The 22,928-nt window shown below is 39.0% G+C and overlaps 1 protein-coding gene across 1 annotated transcript in view; it reads right to left on the bottom strand.

The window, feature by feature from the left end:
* The window catches only part of CTSB (cathepsin B), a 113,704-nt gene that overhangs the window by 4,479 nt on the left and 86,297 nt on the right, over positions 1–22,928 (bottom strand). Inside the window, exons 8-9 of the mRNA XM_033935519.1 lie at positions 20,309–20,425; positions 8,414–8,542 (exon numbers count right to left, since the gene is read on the bottom strand). Coding sequence (XP_033791410.1) covers positions 8,414–8,542; positions 20,309–20,425 — 246 coding nt within the window. The remainder of the gene's footprint in view (positions 1–8,413; positions 8,543–20,308; positions 20,426–22,928) is intronic.

Genomic DNA, 22,928 nt, shown 5'->3' with positions numbered 1-22,928 from the left:
TGGCGATATCCGAGACCTGGTTCACGGACTCTCATGGGTGGGATATGGCTATACCGGGTTACAGTTTACTTCGTCGAGACAGAGAGGGCAGGTTAGGCGGAGGGGTAGCGCTATACATTAAAGAAGGCATCAAAACCACCAGAATCACGGACGTTAAATACACCGGGGAATCCCTCTGGGTGAACCTGGCCAGAGGGAGAGAGAAATGCCTGTATCTTGGTGTAGTATATAGACCTCCAAGACAACCGGAAGACAAAGACACGGAACTAATCGAAGACATAGAAAATATCGCTCTACGGGGGGACGTTGTACTAATGGGAGACTTCAATATGCCGGATGTAGACTGGAGCACACCTTCAGCAACAACCAGCGGCAGCAAGAGGCTATTAGCCTCCATAAGGGGAGCACGCCTCAATCAAATGGTAATGGAGCCCACCAGGGCCCAAACGATCCTTGACCTAGTACTCACCAATGGGGAAAGCGTCTCAGAAGTCTTCGTGGGAGATAAGCTAGCCTCCAGCGATCATAACATGGTATGGTTCCACCTGAGGAAAGGTTTCCATAGATCAAACACTAAAACAAAGGTACTCAACTTCCGAGGAACAGACTTTGCACGCATGGGAGTTTTTGTCCATCAGGCGCTCCAGGACCAAACTAAGACAGGGAATGTGGAGGATATGTGGTCATCCCTGAAATCTGTCATACATGAGGCAACCGGCCGTTACATAAAATCATCACATAAACGGCGAAGAGAAGACAAACCCCAGTGGTTCACCACAGAGATCTCACGTCTCGTTAAGGAGAAGAAAAACGCATTTGCTTCCTTCAAACGCACAGGGAAAAGCGAAGATCAACTGCTACACAGGATCAAGTCCACAGAGGTCAAAACGGCAGTCAGGGAGGCCAAACTTCGAGTGGAAGAAACTCTAGCAAACAACATTAAGAAAGGGGACAAATCCTTCTTCCGGTATATCAGTGACAGGAAAAAAAACACAGACGGGATAGTACGCCTGAGAAAAACGGATGGGAATTACGCGGAATCGGATCCCGAAAAGGCTGAACTACTGAATGAATACTTCTGCTCGGTCTTCACCTGCGAGGCGCCAGGGTCCGGCCCTCAATTGAAGCCACAGTCAAACACAAAAGACCCGTTTCGGAATTTTAAATTCACACCTAGCGAGGTTTACTTTGAGCTAACAAAACTCAAGGTGGACAAAGCCATGGGACCGGACAATCTGCACCCCAGAGTGCTCATGGAGATAGGTGATGTCCTTGCAGAACCGTTGGCCGAGCTATTCAATCTCTCACTGAGTACAGGGACAGTCCCCTTCGACTGGAAAACAGCTAACGTCGTTCCTCTGCACAAAAAGGGTTGCAGGACAGAGGCTGCAAATTACAGACCGGTGAGTCTGACATCGATAGTATGAAACTTATGGAAACACTGATCAAACGCCAATTGGACACGGTCTTGGACGAAGGGAATCTACGGGACCCCAATCAACATGGATTCACCAAGGGTAGGTCCTGCCAATCAAACCTCATCAGCTTCTTTGACTGGGTAACAAAAAGACTGGACGAAGGAGATTCACTGGACATAGTGTACCTAGACTTCAGTAAAGCTTTTGACAGCGTCCCACATCGCAGACTGTTAAACAAGATGAAATCGATGGGGTTAGGAGAGACTCTAACGGCATGGGTCAATGATTGGCAGACTTCAGAGGGTGATGGTTAACGGTACTTTCTCTGAGACATCGGAGGTGACCAGCGGAGTGCCGCAGGGCTCGGTCTTGGGTCCGCTCCTCATCAACATATTCATAGGAGATCTGACTCAAGGGCTTCAAGGTAAAGTAACATTATTCGCCGACGACGCCAAACTATGTAATATGGTAAGCGAGAGCAATTTACAAGATAGTATTGCGCAGGACCTGCGTACATTGGAATGCTGGTCCTCAACCTGGCAGCTGGGCTTCAATGCTGGGAAGTGTAAGGTCATGCACCTAGGTAGCAGAAACCCGTGCAGAACTTATACCTTAAACGGGGAGACCTTGACCAGGACTTCAGCGGAACGAGATTTAGGAGTAATCATTAGTGCAGACATGAAATCTGCCAATCAGGTGGAGAAGGCTTCCTCAAGGGCAAGGCAGATGCTGGGTTGCATCCGTAGAAGTTTCGTCAGCAGAAAGCCTGCTGTCATAATGCCACTGTACAGGACCATGGTGAGACCTCATCTAGAATACTGCGTGCAATTCTGGAAGCCACATTACCGCAAAGACGTGCAGAGGGTTGAGTCGGTCCAAAGGATGGCCACCAGAATGGTCTCAGGGCTTAAAGGTCTCTCGTATGAAGCAAGACTAAACAATTTGCAGCTCTACACTCTCGAGGAACGCAGGGAGAGGGGAGACATGATTGAGACGTTTAAATACGTCACCGGACGTATAGAAGTGGAAGATAACATTTTCCTTCTCAGAGGCCCCTCAACCACAAGGGGGCACCCGCTCAAACTCAAGGGCGAGAAATTTCACGGTGACACCAGGAAGTATTTCTTCACGGAGCGAGTGATTGATCAATGGAACAAGCTTCCAGTACAGGTAATCGAGGCCAGCAGCGTGCCAGATTTTAAGAATAAATGGGACGCCCATGTGGGATCACTACGTGGGTCAGGGCAAAACATTGGCTAATCTTAAGGGGAGGGTCTATAGAGTGGGCAGACTTGATGGGCCTTGGCCCTTTTCTGCCGTCATCTTTCTATGTTTCTATTTTGCATGAACTTCACTAAGGTAATAATACCAACCAGCATGAGTTAAGTTTTTAACAGCACTTTGTATAACTTTATAAGTTATTCATACACAGTGTTACTTGCCTCTTTTTACTTTATATGCTCAATTACACTCCTCTCCCCTTAATTTTAAATCCCATCTCTGAAATGTATCTAAATCCAACCCATTCTTGAACAGACCATTTTTGCCTATATATTGACTCAAACAAGCAAAGTTTTAACCTTCTATGGGCAGAAAAAACAATTACTAATCAATGCCAAGCTTTTAAACATAAAACATGCAAATCATTTAAAAATGATTGAAACTATATTTAAGCTATTTGGAAATGCTACAGATAATTAAGCTATTTGGAAATGCTACAGATAATCTATTAGATGATACTATCTCTGAAGATTTTCTGTTGGTATACTAACTAGACTGAAGTATGGATAGTTTTTAATACAGTCACCGAGAAAGAATAAACTATTCGAGAATTTATCTGCAACGGGTTGCCAATGTATGCCCATCATATCTGTATTGTGATATGTCAGAAATAGTACTTGTTTGATGAATTGGTCAATTCTACTGTGAAGAAAGGATGGTTTTCAGAGTCATTTGGTGAAATTTTACTTAACCCGTACCAAAAGGAATAGATTAAAACTTCTCTCATGCCATTAGTTATAGGGCAATAGCAAGCATAACTACTTTTATGATAAAGTTGATTTGTAGTTGCCTCAGCTGAAAAACTGTATTATGTGTTGGAATCTGCTGTTAACTCACTCAACATGATTTTAGAAATTCACACATTATAGAGACATGCTGGGTTGATTTATTGCTTAGAACAGTGTTCTTCAACTGCCGGTCCGCAAAAAATTCCTGCCGGTCCGCGCAGGGCCGGCGAGATCGGATTGAGGCCATCAGCATCTGGGCTGCAATGGCGATGGGCGGCATTGGGCCCCCCCGTGACGCAATTCAAGATCGGCAACAGGTCTCTCCCCCTCCCGTGACGGTACTCAAGTTCGACAATGGGCCTCCTCTTCCCCGGGCATCAACAGCACTTCAGATCGGCAACATGGTGCTCAGCCCAAAGCTTCCCCTCTGACGCAGCTTCCTGTTTCCACCCAGGCAGTTCGAGTCAGAGGGAAGCTTTGGACTGAGTACCGCGTTGCCGATCTGAAGTGCTGTTGATGCCTGGGGAAGAGGAGGCTCGTTGCCGATCTTGAGTGCTGGGGGGGGGGGGCCGTTACCGATCTTGAAGGTCATCGCGGGGGGGTGTTGCCCATCTTGTTGTCAAAATTGGAAAGGTGAGAGGAAGGGAGAGAGAGATGGGCCTGTGGTAGATGGAGAGATTGAGAGAAGGGGCAGATGATGGAAGTGGGAGGAAAGAGAGAAAAGAGGGCAGATGAGGGGTGGGGAGAAGGGGGAGATGAGGGAAGTGGGGAGAATGGAAGAGCAAATACTGAATGGAAGTGGAGCAAGAGAACACATACTGGATGGAAGGAAGGATAAAGAAAAAGGACATATGCTGGATGTGGGAAGAAGTTAGAGTTAGTGAGATAGTGGAGGGGTGAAGGAAAGGGGTGGCATGATGTGGGTAGACAGTGAAAAGAGGGAAACTGAGGACTGCATAGTAAGAAAGAATTTAATTTAGACGCAGGCAGAAAATAAAGAAGGAAGACCAGAGAAGAAAACGAAAGGGAAGAGAGAGAGATGCCAGAGAACGGGGAAGGAGAAGGAGACAGAGATATCAGATCTGAGCAGAGGAAATGAGAAGAGAGAGATGCTAAAAACCACAGGGGGGAGGGAAAGAGAGATGAAAGGAGAAAGATGCCAGCCCATGAGGGAACAGAGGGAAGATGATGGATGCCAGACCAAGGGGGGGGGGGTCTAGAGGAGTGATGGCAGGGGGAGACAGACAGTTTCTGGAAGGGGCAGACAGTGGATGGAACAGGCAGATGCTGGATTGAAGAGACAGGGCAGACGCTGGAAGGAAAAGAGTGAAAAGAAGATGAAAGCAGAAACCAGAGACAACAATTTCTATTTGTCATTAGAATATATCAGATTTCAAATATATATCCTGCTAGAGACATAATTGGAGACTGCTAAGCCCAGGCAGTGCTTCTTTAGCTTCCACCTGGCTTAGGGCTCTCTGACCAGGGGGCACTCCCCTAACACTATTCCTGCCATGTGTGACTTCAGTATACTGTCAGCATGATATTTCTGTGTAGCATTCTGTAATAATTTGGCTTGTTCAGTTTTCTTGATAGTAGAGGGGATATATGTGAAGGGAAGGGGAGACAGGGGTTTTGTTGGTCCTTGCTCTGTATATTTGTAGTTATAAAATCACAATTGTACAGAATATTGTTTCTTTTTATACTTTAATAAAATACGTTCAATAAAAAATCATTAACTGAGGCTTGTGCGGATGGGATCAGATGGTTTGCAGGGACTGAGCTCGCGGAGATGGGGCGGAAATGGGTTTTTAAAATTTCAGTCTTAATAGTTTGCCGGTCCACAAAATAATCTTTTATTTCTGCCGGTCCACGGGTGTAAAAAGGTTGAAGAACACTGGCTTAGAGTAACAGCAGCATTAAGTATGGGTGAGCAAATGCTGTTACTGCACTTCGATATCTCTGCAGCATTTGACACAGTAAATTACTAAATAGACTATCTGAACTAGAAATTTCAAGACCTGTTCTACAATGGTTCCAAGGTTTCCTGTTACTAAAAGATGGACTCCACCATGCGAAGTATCGCAAGGATCACTTATTTCACTGTTACTATACATCATCTTTTATGACCACTCTAAATTCAATTATTCTGTTACGTCCTTTCCAGATTCCATACTACCCCTTGCAGTTTTCAATTTCTGCAAGCAATCCATGCAGAAGTCTTCTGATTTGCTCTGCTTCTTTTTCTTATTTTAGTCGCTTAAAGTTCTTTTTTTTGTGTGTGTGTAGTTTCAGTGCCACAAGACACTTCACGATGTACCCTGCTGGAGGAAAGGACGCAGTCCCATGGAGCCGGACTGCTGCTTCACAAACTTTGGTGGACTAGTGGAGCTAGCCTGTTGTGTGCCAGCCTTCTCAGACTCAGTGTCCATTCCCCTGGGAGCTCACTTGCCTGCTGACCTGGTCAGGGGTTTAAGCTCAGGCTGTATGTGTCCTGTGTAAAAGTCCCTCCAGGTTTCAGGGTGCAAGCTGCATTTTCCACCCTGGTCTTGGGGGGGTTGTGGGGGGGGGTGGAGGCTACAGTCTGACTGGCGGTCTGAAGATCTTCAAGTCTAGTCATTTTGAAGTTCTGAGGAAAATCCTTTTCCTCCATTCAGCTGCAGTGTACAGAGCTGGCAGGCACTTCAGAGACTGAGTACACCTCCATTATTTCCTGTCGGAGCTTAACAGTGGTCATAGGAACTCTGTAAAACTCATTTTTGAGAGTTTCTGAGGGTAGGGGTTCAGGTTTCCCACCTCCCTAAACCCCTATTTTTGGAAAGTGTTTATTTTTACAATTTTTGGCGCAAATCAGCTGGTGGCGGCCAACTTGGATTTTTATTGATCTTTTTTCTAAGCTTTATTTCTGCCTCAATACCCTTCCATTTTGTTAAAAAAAACAATTGGGATGGACTCCTCAGCTACTACTCTATAGACTACATGTATAGATTGCACCGAATTGGTGCTGGAACAGCTTCTGTGTACCGCGTACCACAGCATGCTGGGGGAGGGGGTGGTAATTTTGGGCTTCGCCTCCTCTGGGTCCTCCAGGGCTAGGGAACCAGCCTGGGTCCATGATATGGGCAAAAAGTCTTGCCCGGGGCCTTTCTGGACACTGGCATCAAACATCTGTGTACCAAGTCTGGGGACTCCTTTGGTGCAGCAGGACCCAGCAGTGCAGTGGCCACAGGGTACAACTTTTCCACAGATATCATTTGGCTCCTCTGGAGAGCGTATACTTTGGACTCAGCTACTTTGACGCGACCTTGAGCCTTAGCTTTCCAAATTTAGTCCTGTAAAATATGAGATACAGCTATTTGTGCTTCGAATATTCTGATCTCTCTCAAAGAAACTAGCAACTAAAAATAAGGAAGCTGAATTTGACTCAGAGTAATCATATATGCAAGGAAAAAATTTAATATCAAATTATATGTGTGTAGTAGAAATTGCTTGTAGCTGCTAGAGAATTTTTTTTTTTTTAAATTATAGAATCATTTATTTATATGAGATACATAACTATATTTTATGTAATGAAAACGGAAATATTTTTGTTTGAGACTTCTTGTTTCTACCTTCTTGTTATGTTTCCTGCAATTTTTTTTTTTTTTTTTTTTTTGGGGGGGGGGGATTATTGTGAATAAAAGAGGGGAAAAATGGACTGAAATCTTTGAATTATTTAAATTGGTTTCCATTAAAATCTCAAATGCATATTATTAGAGTTATATATGAAATGTTCCAGATGTCTTGCTGTTGCTCTCCCTCCCCCCATTTAAACAATTAAGTGGATCAAATAATTGTGTTATTTGCATTCACAAGAACATCAAAGGCTTGATTCAGGTCTCAGAAGATACTTAGGGATGGGTTTACTTATAGACTACAGGCAGGCAGAAGTGGAGTGAAAATTTTGGGCTCAGGCCCACCCAAAATTGGTCATCTAGTTACACCACTGTTTCATTTTACTTCTACTTTCTACACTTCTCCCTCCGTATTTGTGGTTTCAGCAATCGCGGTTTCGATTATTCACGGTTTTTAGCTTGCTTGCTGGCTTGCTCCTCCCCCAAAATTACATCAGCTTGCATAGAGAAATTGCTGATTCCAAGCGTTTACAGAGAAAAATTGCTGATTCCCAGCACTTTCTTCACCATGTTTTTGCCTCGCCTTCAGGAACAGGCCAGGTCTCCTACCATGTTATTCGCGGTTTCACTATATTCATGATGATTTTTAATAGAAAACAGTGAATAACATATGAAAAAGTTATTCGCGGTTTTTCTGCATTCGAAGGTCTGTTAATTCCCTATCACAGCGAATACGGAGGGAGAAGTTTACTTACCGAAACAAGTAACACACAGAAGTGTGATGAGTGGGAGTGTGATTCAGCTGGGAAAGATTAGACAGAAGGCAATCAGAGGCATATAAACTGTCCATTCATGTAACAATGAGTAACTGGAAAGATAACGCTCTTCAGGAATGAATTTGATAAGTGGTCAACATTTGTTAACATCAACTTTTAAGTTGTTATGTATGATATTTTGTACTGAATGTTTGTTGTTTGTATTGAATGTGTTGGGTGTGTATTGAGGCTCGTTGGGGGATGCAATGTAAACTGTAAAATGGAGAGAATTGCAAAGATATTAAAAGTACTATAATTAAAAGTAGATTTTATAACTGAATTAATTTGGTAAAACAGTTTCTATAGTGTGTTTCAGTGGATACTTTATTGAAGCTAGTGTTTAATTTGTAAGTAACCCCAATTATTAGTGATTAGGATGCATATTCATTAGGGATATCTTGAAAACCCGACTGGCTGGGGGGTTCCCCAGGACAGGTTTAAGATCTACTGTGCTAAGGGATTAAGCCAATGAGGGTAATGTTGAGTATAAATTCTGGTTGAATGATCTAGTGTAGATCCCTTTGCAATAGCATCTGTGCACATTCTGACTTTCTTACCATTGTCACCCCAATCGGTGTTCCAAGAATTGGCAATCAGCCAGTACTTTGTGCCATCTTCCACACCCCAGCCCAGAACCCTTATGGCATGACCGCCAACCTGCTCTCCAGTGACATGGCGATAAACACCTGGATAGGAGAAAGACAAATTATAAACACACATACATACAGGATAGTATGTGAAGAATGTTTTATATGGTAATTTCATAACAATGGAGATGTAGAAACAGAAATATAAAAACATGACTCCAGATAAAGGCCAAATGGCCAGTCTCCAATTTGCAGCATCCACTATTCCCTCCTCTCCATAAGAAATCCCACATGCCAGTCCTAAACTTTCTTGAATTCAGCCAATCTTTGTCTCCACCACCTCTACCAGAAGACTATTCCACACATCTACCACCCTTAGCTCACCTCTTAACTTCAGCCAATGTCCTCTCACGCGGGACCTTCAATTGAAAGACTCACCTCGTGTGCTTTAATGTCACGTAGGTATTTAAACGTCTCTATCACATCTGCCCTTTCCCACCTTTCCTCCAAAGTATAGGCAATTCCCGAGTTACAAACACCCGACTTAAGTACGACTCATACCTAAGAACTCGGTCGTGGCTTCATCTGATTTCATTGAGCGGTATTTCCAATGACATAGACTCCTACACTTCTCCTGCAGCAGATTCAGGAATGATGCATGGCCACATTAAGAACAGTATGTGGTTGTGCATGCTGTACCTTAGAGGGAACACTGGTAGGGACAGTTGGCCCTTTTGTCAACTGGGAGCAGAGGTAAGCAGCAAGAACCTTAAAATCTACAAGTTCTGAGTTATATAAAAATCCAACTTAACAGCTTTAAAAACGTTAACTCATTCTTAACCTGGGGACTGCCTGTATTACATACTGAGATCTTTAAGTCTGTCCCCAAACACCTTGTGATGAAGACCTCTGACTGTTTTAGTAGCCTTCTTCTGGACCAACTAATATTAGCCAGAGAAGAGCGACTAAAATGGTTAAGGGGTTGGGAGAGTTGCCGTACAATGAAAAATTAGAGAAACTGGGCCTCTTCTCCCTTGAAAAGAGGAGACTTAGAGGGGACATGATCAAAACATTCAAGATACCGAAGGGAATAGACTTAGCAGATAAAGACAGGTTGTTCACCCTCTCCAAGGTAGGGAGAACAAGAGGGCACTCTCTAAAGTTAAAAGGAGATAGATTCCATACAAACGTAAGAAAGTTCTTTTTCACCCAGAGAGTGGTAGAGAACTGGAACACTCTTCCGGAGTCTGTTATAGGGGAGAACACCCTCCAGGGATTCAAGATAAAGTTGGACAGGTTCCTGCTGAACTGGAATGTACACAGGTAAGGCTGGTCTCGGTTGGAGCACTGGTCTTTGACCTAGGGGCCGCCGCGTGAGCGGACTGATAGGCACACTGGACCACTGGTCTGACCCAGCAGCGGAAATTCTTATGTTCTTAATGTATTAGAAAGCAATGCCCCTGTCAATCTGGCGACAACAGTACATATCAAGTTTCAAGTTTATTAAAAATCTGATTGATCACCTAATCATGGTTTCTAAGCGATATATGTTAAAATATGGGAACATAAGAAACAAAAACACATGAAATAAATTACATGGCCAAGGACAGACTGACTATCACACAAAAGAGAAGAAGTTGAACTACAATAAATTCAAGAAAGGTAAGCATAAAGAGGTTAGGTTAGAACAGGAGGAGGAGGGAAAGAAGGGGTTTTCATGGCTCTGGCTTACGAAACTGGAAAAGAAGAGGAGTTATCATAGCTCAAAAGCATCTTTGAAAAGGAAACATTTTAATGCCCCTTTAATTTATCTAAGTTTTTTTCTTCAGCTAAGTATATAAAGCCTGTTTCTTTATGATGATTTTTAATTACAGCCTAGTGCCATTATTAATGTGTTTTGATGACAACTATGGTGCATGCAGTGTAATTATAATAATAATAATAATTTATTTTTTGTATACTGCCCTACCAGTAGTTCTGTGTGGTTCACAACAGTGTAATAAATAAAACAAAAAAACATTTTAGTTAATAAAAACAATCACATACACACTTCTATGAGCAAATTTATACATCATGGTTAAAATACAATTTCAAACATACAGCTATTAATATCTCAAGTAAACCTAGTTAGTGGAAAAGGTTACAAGTACAACCTAATATAAAATATCTTTAAAAAACATATAATAAAAATCAACACTCTTGTTTATCGAATAAACGAGTTTTAATAATTTCCTTAATATAGGGTAAGAATGAGCCTGAGCAATCAGCGGGCTTATCCAGGAATTCACTTTCCCCACCTGATATTCTAGAGCAGTGTTTTTCAACCTTTTTACACCTATTGACCGGCAGAAATAAAAGAATTATTCTGTGGACCAGCGGTTGAAGAACACTGGACTAAGTCGTGGGCCAGACCCCGCCCATCTCTACCCAATCTCCACCCCAGACCCCACCCCCATAATAGTACTAATTGCACCTTGCACGTCCCGTGCCTCATCTGGAAGCCTTCCCTCTGACGTTGCAACGTCAGAGAGAAGGCTTCCGGTTCAGGCGCAGGATGCCCTTGGCTTTGTGCACTGAATCAGTTAGGAAGAGGGAGCTGGCTTGAAGATAACGCTGCATCGATCGCACCGTGGACCGGTGGTTGAAGAACACTGTTTTGGGCCTGATGCACGTGCTGGCCCTGTGGACCGGCAGGAAATTTCTGTGGACCTGCACTGGTCCATGGACCGGTGGTTGAAGAACACTGTTCTAGAGTCCTGTCAAAGAATGTTTTATAGCGACATGCCCTTGGGGTAGGGAAGATAAACATACCCGAATTCCTGGTATGTTTTTTTGAATTAAACAGTTTCACATATGATACCAAATAAGAGGGTAATAGTCCAAAAAGAGCCTTGTAACAAACACACCCAAATTTTAAAAAACACTCTGGCCCCAAACGGCAGCCAATGTAATCTAGCATAACAAGAACTTACACTTCTCTCTCCATATTCGCGGTTTCGATTATTCACGGTTTTTAGCTTGCTGACTCCTCCCCCCTCCAATTATATCAGCTTGCATAGAGAAATCTGATTCCAAGCGTTCACACAGAAAATAGCTAATTCCCAGCACTTTCTTCACCGTGTTTTGCCTCTCCTTCAGAAACAGGCCAGGTCTCCCACCATGTTATTCGCGGTTTCACCATATTCGCGATGGTTTTTAATAGAAAACAGCAAATAACATATGAAAAAAAGTTATTCAAGGTTTTTCTGTATTCGCAGGTCAGTTAATCCCCTATCACAGTGAATTCGGAAAGAGAAGTGTACATGATCATATTTTTAAGACCAAAAATGAAACTAACCGCAGTATTCTGAACCAGTCGGAGTCTTAATAAAATCTTTTTTGGTAATCCTAGATAAACAATATTACAATAATCTAAAGTGGACAATACTGTAAACTGAAAGGATTACATGTCAAAATACTTCTTAATAGTCCTTAATTTCCACAATAATGCATAGCTTTTTTTGATTAAAAGGTCTGTATGCTTCCTGAAAGTTAGATTACGATCCAAAGTTATACCCCAAATCTTCAAATTAGACGCTATCTCAGTTTTGACTATTGAATTGGATTGTTGATTCCTGAATTTTATCATTAGGGCTAGCTAAAATGATCTTAGTTTTTTTCAGAATTAAGGGCTCCTTTTATTAAGGTGCGCTTCGGGGGTTAGCGTGTCTGACATTTCATCACGCGCTAACCCCCGCAGCAAGCCAAAAAACTAACCCCTCGTCAATGGAGGCGTTAACGACTAGCGCGGCAGGCAGTTGAATGCGCGGTATTTCGTACATTAACCGCCTACCGCGCCTTGATAAAAGGACCCCTAAGTTTTAACCTAAACTGCATCATCCATGATTCTACCTTTTCTAAAACATTGGAAATCTGGGTAATTCATTCATTCAAAATGGTCTTGCAGGGTAACAAGATAGTAATATCATCTGCATACTATGTAAAGCATTACGTTCAAACTTTGTAATTTTGTATTGCATTATCTTATTATGCATTGCGTTATCTTCACGGCTCTGTAGCCTCTGAGTAATGTGCATCAGCAAGACCAAGGGCGCGAACACAATGAGCTAATCTACATTTAAAAATCACGTGCCTCTTTCGCCAACAATAAGAACTGGAAATTAACTACTAGAGTAGGAAGGTTGGAAACATCAGAATACAGTATTTAAAGGGGACTGGCCCTTTCTTGATTCACTTTGTGTCCTGGAGTTTCATCATCTATTGCAGGGATCTCAAAGTCCCTCCTTGAGGGCTGCAATCCAGTCAGGTTTTCAGGATTTCCCCAATGAATATGCATTGAAAGCAGTGCATGCATATAGATCTCATGCATATTCATTGGGGAAATCCTGAAAACCCGACTGGATTGCGGCCCTCAAAGAGGGATTTTGAGATCCCTGATCTATTGCTATTGCTGGAGTGAAGAAAGTCTGCTGTTGGTCTGCAGCCTTTTCTGCTCTGCACTAGGGCTGTCAATGGTGAAGCAAACAGCTTCTATACCTGCTAACACCTAATCAATGAAACCGAAAGCAGCAGTGACAGCAGCTCATGAGAGCTGCATCCTGCTTCCAATCTAGGGACCATTTTCATATCTTAATCACCACACACACATATGACAAAAACAGAACACTAAGATAGCAAGGAGTGCTAGCAAAGCATATAGGGGTAGAGGATGACTTTAGGATAAAAGCTGATTAACAATGTCAGGTTTTATACCTAAAGGAAGCTATCAGAATAGACCACTATAGGGGGCGTGGCTTGGACGCGCATGAGGAAGGTCGGCTAATAAGTGAGCTCCAGAGAAAAGACCTTGAAAGTCCGGAAAAAGTCAAAAAGATTTAAAATTGGATTAAAAAAAAGTGCTTAGACTAAATAAAGAAGATAAGATAAAAGGATGGCAACAGGAAAACAAAACAAGAATGACTTTGCGATGTCTGGAAGCAGTAAGAGAGCAAAACCGGAACAGGAGTCAGGCTTAAAGATGGCAGATGTAGAAGTAATAAAAGAAATAAAAGAAATGTTATCAATTTTAACTAAAAAAGTAACGAATATATCGGAGGAAGTTTCCACATTAAACAAAAAAATGGATCTCCTGGAATTAAAATCTAATAACCTAGAAGAAAGAATGATGATTGTAGAAGAAGAAGCATGCTGCAGTCGAGCAGATAGGAAAAAAATAGATCTACTTACTAAAGAAATTGAAGATTATTCGAACCGAGAAAGAAGAAGTAATGTCCGTTTGATTGGATTACCAGAAGGAGCAGAGAAGGGAAATCCGGTAGCCTTTATTGAAAATCTGCTTCCCAAACTACTTCCGATAAAAACAAACTATCCCATAGAGGTAGAAAGGGCACATAGAGTGCCTATGAAAAAAGGAGAAAATCAACATCTGCCAAGGCCATTTATATTCAAACTATTGCGCCACCAACAGGTCTTAGAAATACTTCAGCTAGCAAAACAAAATAAAGGACTTAAATATCAAGATGTTTACATCCATTTTGTTCCTGACTTCGCTAAAAACACAGCAATAAAAAGAAAAAAGCTGTTGGAATTGAGACCAAAGCTAAGAGAATTGGGAGCAAAATTTGGTTTAATGTATCCTGCAAACATGAAGGTTACCATCGGAAACAAAACTTTAACATTTGATGATGCAGAGAAACTAGAAAGATTTATTCAAACTCAAGAAGTGCCTATGTCATCCTAATTTGATTAATATGTCTTTAAATATATTGATTAGAAATGATAAAAATTGAATTATATTAACATATATTGATTATATAGCATATATTGATTATATAGCAAAAAAAAAAAAAAAATGAATTATTTTATTTTATTTTAAAGGAAAAGATTTCTGTGTTTTAAAATACAACGATTTAGAATGCTTAGATTAGCTTCAAATGTATTTTTTTCTAACGTCTCTCTTACAGTAGAACTAGAATGTAATAAACATTCTAAAATGCAAATGAAATTTATTAAAAGGCTTAAATACAATTTATATAATAGAAAGTTAACAAAATAGATGTTATAATATATGATATGAAAATAAAGAAAATAGACAGGAAATTGAACGATTTAATATAAAAAATATTTAATTATATTTAAAAGACTATTCTGCAAATTGATTTCTGATAAAATAGAATGATGAAATATGGGGGAAAAAAAAAAATGAATGAGGGGAGTGGTTCTTCGTGTGGGATTTCTCTCTTCTGGGGGGGGTTGCTGCGGAATTACACACCGCAAATAAGAAAAGGTTTGTTGGATTTGTTTTCCCTCTACTCTCTCTCAAAAGTTTTAAAACTTAAAAACTCAGAATCCCGAAAGTCTGTGCGAAAAGGAAACAGGAAATGGATTTTTTCTACATACACCGGAACATAATATGAACTTACTCCATAAAATACAAGAAGAAAAAGAAGGAAAAGGATATTAGAACTTGAACTACAAGAAAAGGGAAACTTGTAAAGACCTATTTAAACTGTTCTCCTTCAAGGGAAAAAAAGAAGAAAGAAGATAAGGACAGTAAAGAAAAGAAAAGGAAAAAGAGAAGAGAGAGGAAGAGAGATAGACAAAAAGAGAAAAATACATAATAGCTGGTGTGTGGTTTCGTGGTGATCTCTCGTAGGGGGGAGGAATCTTTGCTCGTGGAATCACTTTTCACATAACATTATACTCCCATATTAATAATATCACGATGATAAAGTAAAAGATGAAAAAAAAAAAAAAACAGGGAAAAAAAAAAAAAAGGGGGAAACGTTTTAAAGTTTTAGAATATAAGTAAAGATAAACAATATCTGTCTGTGATTTCATTAATGCTTTCAGTTTCTGCCAAAACCAAGCAGCTAATTTTGGTCGCAGATTCAATTGAGGCATAAATCAAAGATCTTTGCTTGGACTCTAACCATCAGCTTGGACTACTGGATGCAAAGAAACACATTAAAAGGCTGTAAAACCAGAGACAAAGCTGCAAGTAAAGATAAACAATATATATTTATTTGTTTTTACAATAAACAATTTATATTTAACATGGGAAAAAAAAAAGAAATATATATAATAATAAAAAGATATTAAAGATTTAATAATATTGAATATAAAAATTTTGATATATTAAGAAATATATATGAAATTTATTTAGTTAATTCATGATTACTAAAATATATGAATTATTACTTACATTTTAATATAATTTTAATATTCAGATGACTTAAATTGAATATTGAAAGTTTTAAGGTCTTCTTGGAGTGTGTTATTGCTGATCTTGATATGCGTGAGGCCAAGTGTACACAACTTTTGTTAATTGGGGAGGGATGGGAGGGGGATGGGAAAAGGGGAATGGAATTAGATATAAGTAAGGAATTGATAATAAGAAAAGGAATAAATATTAAACATGTGTGGATGTCTGATCTAAACTTTTATTATAGAGTTCTAATTCAAACATTACTTATTAATTTAGATGGCTCTTAAAATTTATTCTCTTAATGTCAATGGTCTTAACCATCCAATCAAAAGAAAGAGAATACTGAATTTTCTTCATAAGCAAAACGCTGACATATATTTCATACAAGAGACCCATCTGACAGGACTTGAATCTAATAAACTAATAGGGGGTTGGGTGTCCAAATGTTTTTTTGCACCTGCTATTGGTAAAAAAGCGGGAGTAGCTATTCTCATAAATAAGAAATTCATAGCAGATTTCAAATTAATAAAATTTGATCCACTAGGAAGATGGGTACATATTAAAATGAATCTGAGAAATACAACCCTGGATTTATTTAATTTATATGCTCCTAATTCAAATCAAATGGAGTTTTTCAAAAATATTCAACAGATATTACTACCACTGGCTGCTTCTAATTTAATAGTAGCTGGAGATTTCAATGCTGTAATGGATCCTATTTTGGATAAAAAACCAAGTAAAATTATGAAATCATTAGGATTAGACAATTTGATACAATCTTGTGATTTAGTTGATATATGGCGTATCCTTCATTTTAATGATCAGGAATATTCTTTTTGTTCTCAGGTCCATAAATCCTTTTCAAGAATTGATTATATATTTGTTTCTAATAATATTGCACAAAGAGTGATAAAAGCAATTATTGATCCTATAATTATTTCAGATCATGCTGGTGTGTGGGTTGATCTGCAGGATGATATATCAGTTTTTTCTAAACCAATTTGGAGATTTGATAATGCTTTGCTTGCAGACATGAACTTTATAGAAGATATTAAAGTAAAAATGGATGAATTTTTTCAAATTAATAATTCAGACAACATAAATATTGAAATTTTATGGGATGCTTATAAAGCAACAATGAGAGGAAATATTATATCATATTCCGCATTTAAGAAAAAACAACTTAAAAAACAATTTATAGAATTGGAGCAAGAAATTAAATTACTAGAACATAAATTAATTATAAAATGGGAACATGATACATTACAGAAATTATTAAAAACAAAAGTTAAATATAATGAGATTTCTTCTCAATTTGTAAGAAAAGATATGTTCTATAGACAAGTACAGTATTATGGAAATTCAAATAAGGCTGGAAGATTGTTAGCAAATTTTATTAAAGCAAAAAAAAGAAAAACTAAAATAATTGCAATTAAAGATAAGCAGGGCAAAACACACCAACATTGAAGAAATTATAAAACAATTTCTTGATTTTTATAAGGATTTATATACTTCTAATACTTATGAAAATAAAGAACAAGATGGTTTAGAGTTTTTAAATTCATTTATTGGACCAAATGTTCCGGATCATATAAAAAGAAGCTTAGAAGAACATATATCTTTAAAAGAAATAGAATCAGCATTGAAGGCTCTTAGAGTTGGATCCGCTCCAGGTGGAGATGGATATACTGTTGAATATTATAAAACATTTCAAAATACTTTATTACCTTATCTATTAAATTTATACCAATATCAAATGAATAATGGAAATATATCAGGAACTATGGCTGATTCTGTTATAATTGTCTTGCCAAAACCAAACAGGGATCCGACATTGATAACAAACTATAGGCCTATATCTTTGATGAATGTAGATGCTAAATTAATTGCTAAAGTGCTAGCTATAAGGCTAGCAAAAGCTCTTCCTTTTATCATTGATGTACATCAAACAGGATTTGTTGCTAAAAGACACTCTTCACATAACACTAGATTAGCATTTCATTCTTTAAATTTAGCAAAAAATTTGAATGATCCAGCTTTTCTAATATCATTAGATGCAGAAAAAGCATTTGATAGAGTAGAATGGAAGTTTATGTATCAAGCTCTAGAATGGTTTGGTGTAGGACCTGGTTTTATTAAAATGATTCAAACATTATATAGCTCCCCTGGAGCAAGATTAAATATAAACAATAACTTATCTGATAAATTTAACTTGCTAAGGGGAGTTAGACAAGGTTGTCCTTTATCTCCCTTACTTTTTGATATCGTTCTGGAACCCTTATTAATTGCAATAAATCAAACTAAGGGAATAAAGGGAATCACATTTTCTAATTGGGAATTTAAATTATCTGCGTATGCAGATGATATTTTATTATATTTAAGAGAACCAGAAGACACCATTCCAGATCTACTTAACTTAATAGAAAAGTTTGGAAAGTTTTCTGGATATAAAATCAATTGGGAAAAATCTGAAGTTCTTCCAATTAATATCCATTGTACCAAAGGATTATTTGATTCATATTCATTTAAATGGAAAGAGGAAGGACTAAAATATTTAGGTATTCTTATAAAAAATACAATTGATGACACAGTAAAAGAGAATGAAAAACTTTTATTAAAGAAAATAACAGAAATGTGCGAGCAATGGAATCCTTTACATCTTTCTTGGTGGGGAAGAGTTCAAACAATTAAAATGATGATTTTACCTGTGGTTTGTTATCAAATGAGTATGATCCCAATATTTTTTCAGGGGTCATTTTATAAAAAGTTAAACAGTATACTAACAAAATTTGTTTGGTTTGGGAAAAGACCCAGAATCGCTTTAGCATCATTACAAAAAACAATTAAGGAGGGAGGGGTAAATTTTCCAAATTTCTATAGGTACCATCAAGCCTATATTTTAAGACAGGGTATGTATTGGATCCTCCCAGATCTCATGGAAAATGTACCTGATTGGTTATATTTAGAATGGCGCCTCATGTTCCCTTTACATCCAGAACATTTCATTAGTATAACAATGCCCAGGAGTTATAAAGATCATAGAATTCTAATAGATACATGGAAAACATTAAGATTTATAAGCAATTTATCAACAAATCCATTGGCTAAATCTTTAAATCAATCTATTTGGGTAAACTCCAGGATCAAAATTGGTGGATTTAAAATAGTATGGAAACAATGGATAATAGCAGGTATACGTACTTTAAAAGATGTAATAATAAATGGATCACTGCTTAGTTTTTCACAATTGCAACAAAAATTTGGATTAGAAAAAACACAATATTTTAAATGGATGCAATTGAAGCAGGCTATTCAGGAAGGGTTCCCTGAATGGAAGAATCTTAATAATCAATATAGTTTGCCAATCCTTTGTTTTCAAGCAGATTTTCTAGGACACCAAGCTGCAAAATGGTATAAGATTATATATGAATTTTCAAACAAAAAAAAGAGAACAGGACTTAGGGACATTTGGAGTATTGAGATAGGACAGACAATTTCTGCATCTCAATGGCAAAAATTTTGGTCCTGGAGAATACATACTACAAGGTCAGCATCTATGAGTCAAACATGGATGTTTTTATTACATAGAGTTTTATGGACCCCTACAAGATTACAGAAATTAGATAGTAGTAGATCTAATAGATGCTGGCATTGTAAGATAGAAGTGGGGACATTAGATCATTTATTATTCTTTTGTCCCTGTATTAATTCCTTTTGGAAATTAATTTGGCCCCAAATTAATAAATTATTAGAAAATCATGTTGGACTATCATATGATACAATATTATTTGGAACAACAATGAGAACACAGAGTCCGATATCAGCTAACAATAATAAACTTTTATTAATTCTAACAGGGGTCGCCATTCAGCAAATTACTCAGAATTGGAAAGATTACACTAAATTAAATTACACTTTCTGGTGGAATTCAATTTGTCATATATATAAAATGGAAAAAGTAATGGCATTACAACAAGGTTATATTAAAAAATTTAATAAAATATGGGGACCATTGACAAATTATTCTACTGATCAGATATCATAACACATGTATAGAACATATAGAGGGGGTAGGGAAGGGAAAAATATTGTAATAATAATATGATATAAAATTTTGATAAAGGGTTTCTTTAATTTACAATGTAAGAACATTTATTGATAATTTCAAGTGTTTCTTCATAATTGAATGTAATACATGTATTTCACTTGATGTAAGAATTTAAAAAAGAATAAAAATTATTTACAAAAAAAAAAAAAGAATAGACCACTATATCAGATATATTTTGCTAGAACGAGCTTGCCTATTATAATGGTCCAACCATTTGGATATAGACATACCTATCCTGACAATAGGAGACCAGGGGATAACCAGGTGCATGTACCACATATATCCTAAGCACCATGGCACAGGAAACAGAACACAACACAGCAGCTGTCATAGGCAGCTCAATTTAGAAAGAGGAAAGGCTAGAAGAAGGGAAAGGGAAGGGGCCCCAAGTAGTTTCCAAGTTTATTATTTCTTTGATATACTGGCTATCAAAAAAAAGTATCTAGACGGTTTACAATCAATAAAAAACATTCAAACAAAAGTACAGTATAAGCGATTAAAATGTACACAAAAAAAAGAAGAGGAGATTACAAGACCAAGCAGCGCATACCTGATTTGTACAAGAGGAAGTCCTCATAGACTTCAAATGCTCCTTCTGCAGGTCCATGCTTATAAATCTCTGCCATGATCTCCTGCTCAGAACTAGGGACAGTATAAGAGGAAGAACCTAAATAATCAGGGCAGAAGGGGGTGGGATGGAGGGACAAAAAGCTAAGAGTTAAATCCTCCAATAACCAAACACAACAGTGAAAAGAGCAAAAAAAAGCAGACTCTGATCTCCCTCCCCCCAGAGCTCTTTATCTATTAAATGATTAGAAATGCCTGCCATTTTGATCTGGTTTCATATGTTGGTAAAAGTTCTTCCATGCCTCCAGGACAAGGTATCTCAGTTGGCTCTCCTTACAGTAGTGTCATGCCAAGGGCAGGGAGGGAGGGCGGACCGTCCCAGGTGCACACTCTAAGGGGGTGCACAGCCAGCCGGGTCCAGAACCTCCTACCCTACTATGCTACGGGACCTGCACCTCAACGCGGCTGCAAGTCCACCCCCGCCGACATACTTGTTCCGGAGCAGTCAGCAGCCATGGGGAGGTGCAGCAAGGTCCCGCGATGACTGCGTCTGCCGGCTCTACGTCGGAACAAATGATGTCATAGGGGGTGGGCCAGCAGCCATGCTGAAGTGCAGGAAGATCCCATGATGGCCGGTGAGAAAGACATGGTAGAGGCAGCACAGGGCTCTATTGAGATAAACAAGGAGATGGTATGGCGTTCGTCAGCGGTGGGAGCCTGACTGCGCGCACTCAAAATTTTTTCTCTTTCGTTTATTCCCACCTTCTGGACCTAGGGTGCACGTGGGTTTTGGGCATGTTTCTTCTGGGAGTGAGTACTGCAACGAAGGGCTAGTTCAGAAGGATTTAATTTTTTCCCCCTGCATCCAGTGTTTGCAGAAATCCAACACTTTTCTCACTATGTGCTCCTCCTACTACAGAGAGAGACAGAGCCACCCCCAGTTATGTCAAAAAGCCAAGCAACCAAAAGAGAAGGCATAGGGATAACGCCCCAGAAACATAAGTAAGGTCTGTTTTGTTTTGCTCTACAAGACAAAATGGTATAATTAACAAACACAAATCTCTATATTAGGCAAAAACGTCCTCATATGAAAACCAATCCAACTCACACACAAGAGGACTAAAATCAATCCTTGCTAGTTGTAATACCGCTCTCAGAAACCTGTGCTGTCCTCACACAATGTTCAGGACCGTATTCACAGGTAAATGATATCTTTCATTGAGACAGTATTTTCTGTGTAAACACCACAATGCGAGCTCATATAAAGTGCTGAGTGCAATAAATAAGTGACTTTAAAACAGATATCAAAAAAACTTTTTGCACTTATCTTATGAAGAGCTGGCTTGTAGTTCAGTTCTTAGTTATTCATAACATGGCTAAACTAAGAACTGAACTACAAGCCAGCTCTTCATAAGATAAGTGCAAAAAGTTTTTTTGATATCTGTTTTAAAGTCACTTATTTATTGCACTCAGCACTTTATATGAGCTCGCATTGTGGTGTTTACACAGAAAATACTGTCTCAATGAAAGATATCATTTACCTGTGAATACGGTCCTGAACATTGTGTGAGGACAGCACAGGTTTCTGAGAGCGGTATTACAACTAGCAAGGATTGATTTTAGTCCTCTTGTGTATAATTAACAAACAGCCAGCAAACCACACAGAGAACATTCATAAATAATGCAGAACTAACTTGCTGTGTGCAATGAGCACCCACTAGAAACCTGCCATTGGTAACAATTGGAGCCACATAAGTGGGAAATCCCTCCCAGGGCCCATCTGCTGGCTGGAAGATACTTCGCCCAGTAAAGAGAAAAGACTGAGGCAGAAAAAGGCAGGTAACTCACCAAAAATTAGGCTGAGAGGGCGGGTCATATAGAATCCTCCAAGGACTACCAGAAAGATTTCCAAAGGTGAGAACCAAGATCAAATTCTATAAGAAGTGCCCAAAAGTTAGGCGCCAAATTAGATCCCATTCAGCGCGATTCAAGTAAAATTGGGTGCTGTTTAGTGAATCATGCTGAGCGGCACCTATTTTGGAGGCGCCCAATAAATAGGTCAGCTCTATGGACAAAACTAAAAGTTAGGCGCCCATGCAAGCGCTTAAGCACGCTTAAGAGAAGCAATTCTGTAATAAGGCAGTTAACACAAAACCACGCCCATGCCTAACATGCATAGCGCCAATTTTTTGAGGTGCCTTGTTATAGTATCGCTCTTTCTTGATAGGCATCTACGTTTCAATTAGTGCTGATTAAAATGCTTAATTGAGCTTGTTATTCAATTTAGATAGGCGCCTATCTAGTTGGGCACCTCTAAAATAGGTGCCTAACATTAGGAGCTGATTACAGAATTTGGACCCTAATCTTTTATTCTGGTATGTCCAATCCGGATTCTATACTCAAGGTAACGTACCAAAGCAATGGCATTGTCTAGGGAGGGACAGAAGAGTCTACCCTAAACACTGAGATCCCACAAGTGGCATCAGAACACGCCATACCATTCACTTAGTAAAACCTGGTAAAGAGTATGAAGAGAAGACCAAATAGTCGCCCTTCAAATTTCATCTGGCAAAACAGTTCGAGTCTCCGCCCATGATGGCACA

This window comes from Geotrypetes seraphini, chromosome 3, assembly GCF_902459505.1.
Source record: "Geotrypetes seraphini chromosome 3, aGeoSer1.1, whole genome shotgun sequence".
Taxonomy (NCBI): domain Eukaryota; kingdom Metazoa; phylum Chordata; class Amphibia; order Gymnophiona; family Dermophiidae; genus Geotrypetes; species Geotrypetes seraphini.
Note: the sequence above shows the minus strand (reverse complement) of the source record. Positions and strands in the feature narration are given on the sequence as shown.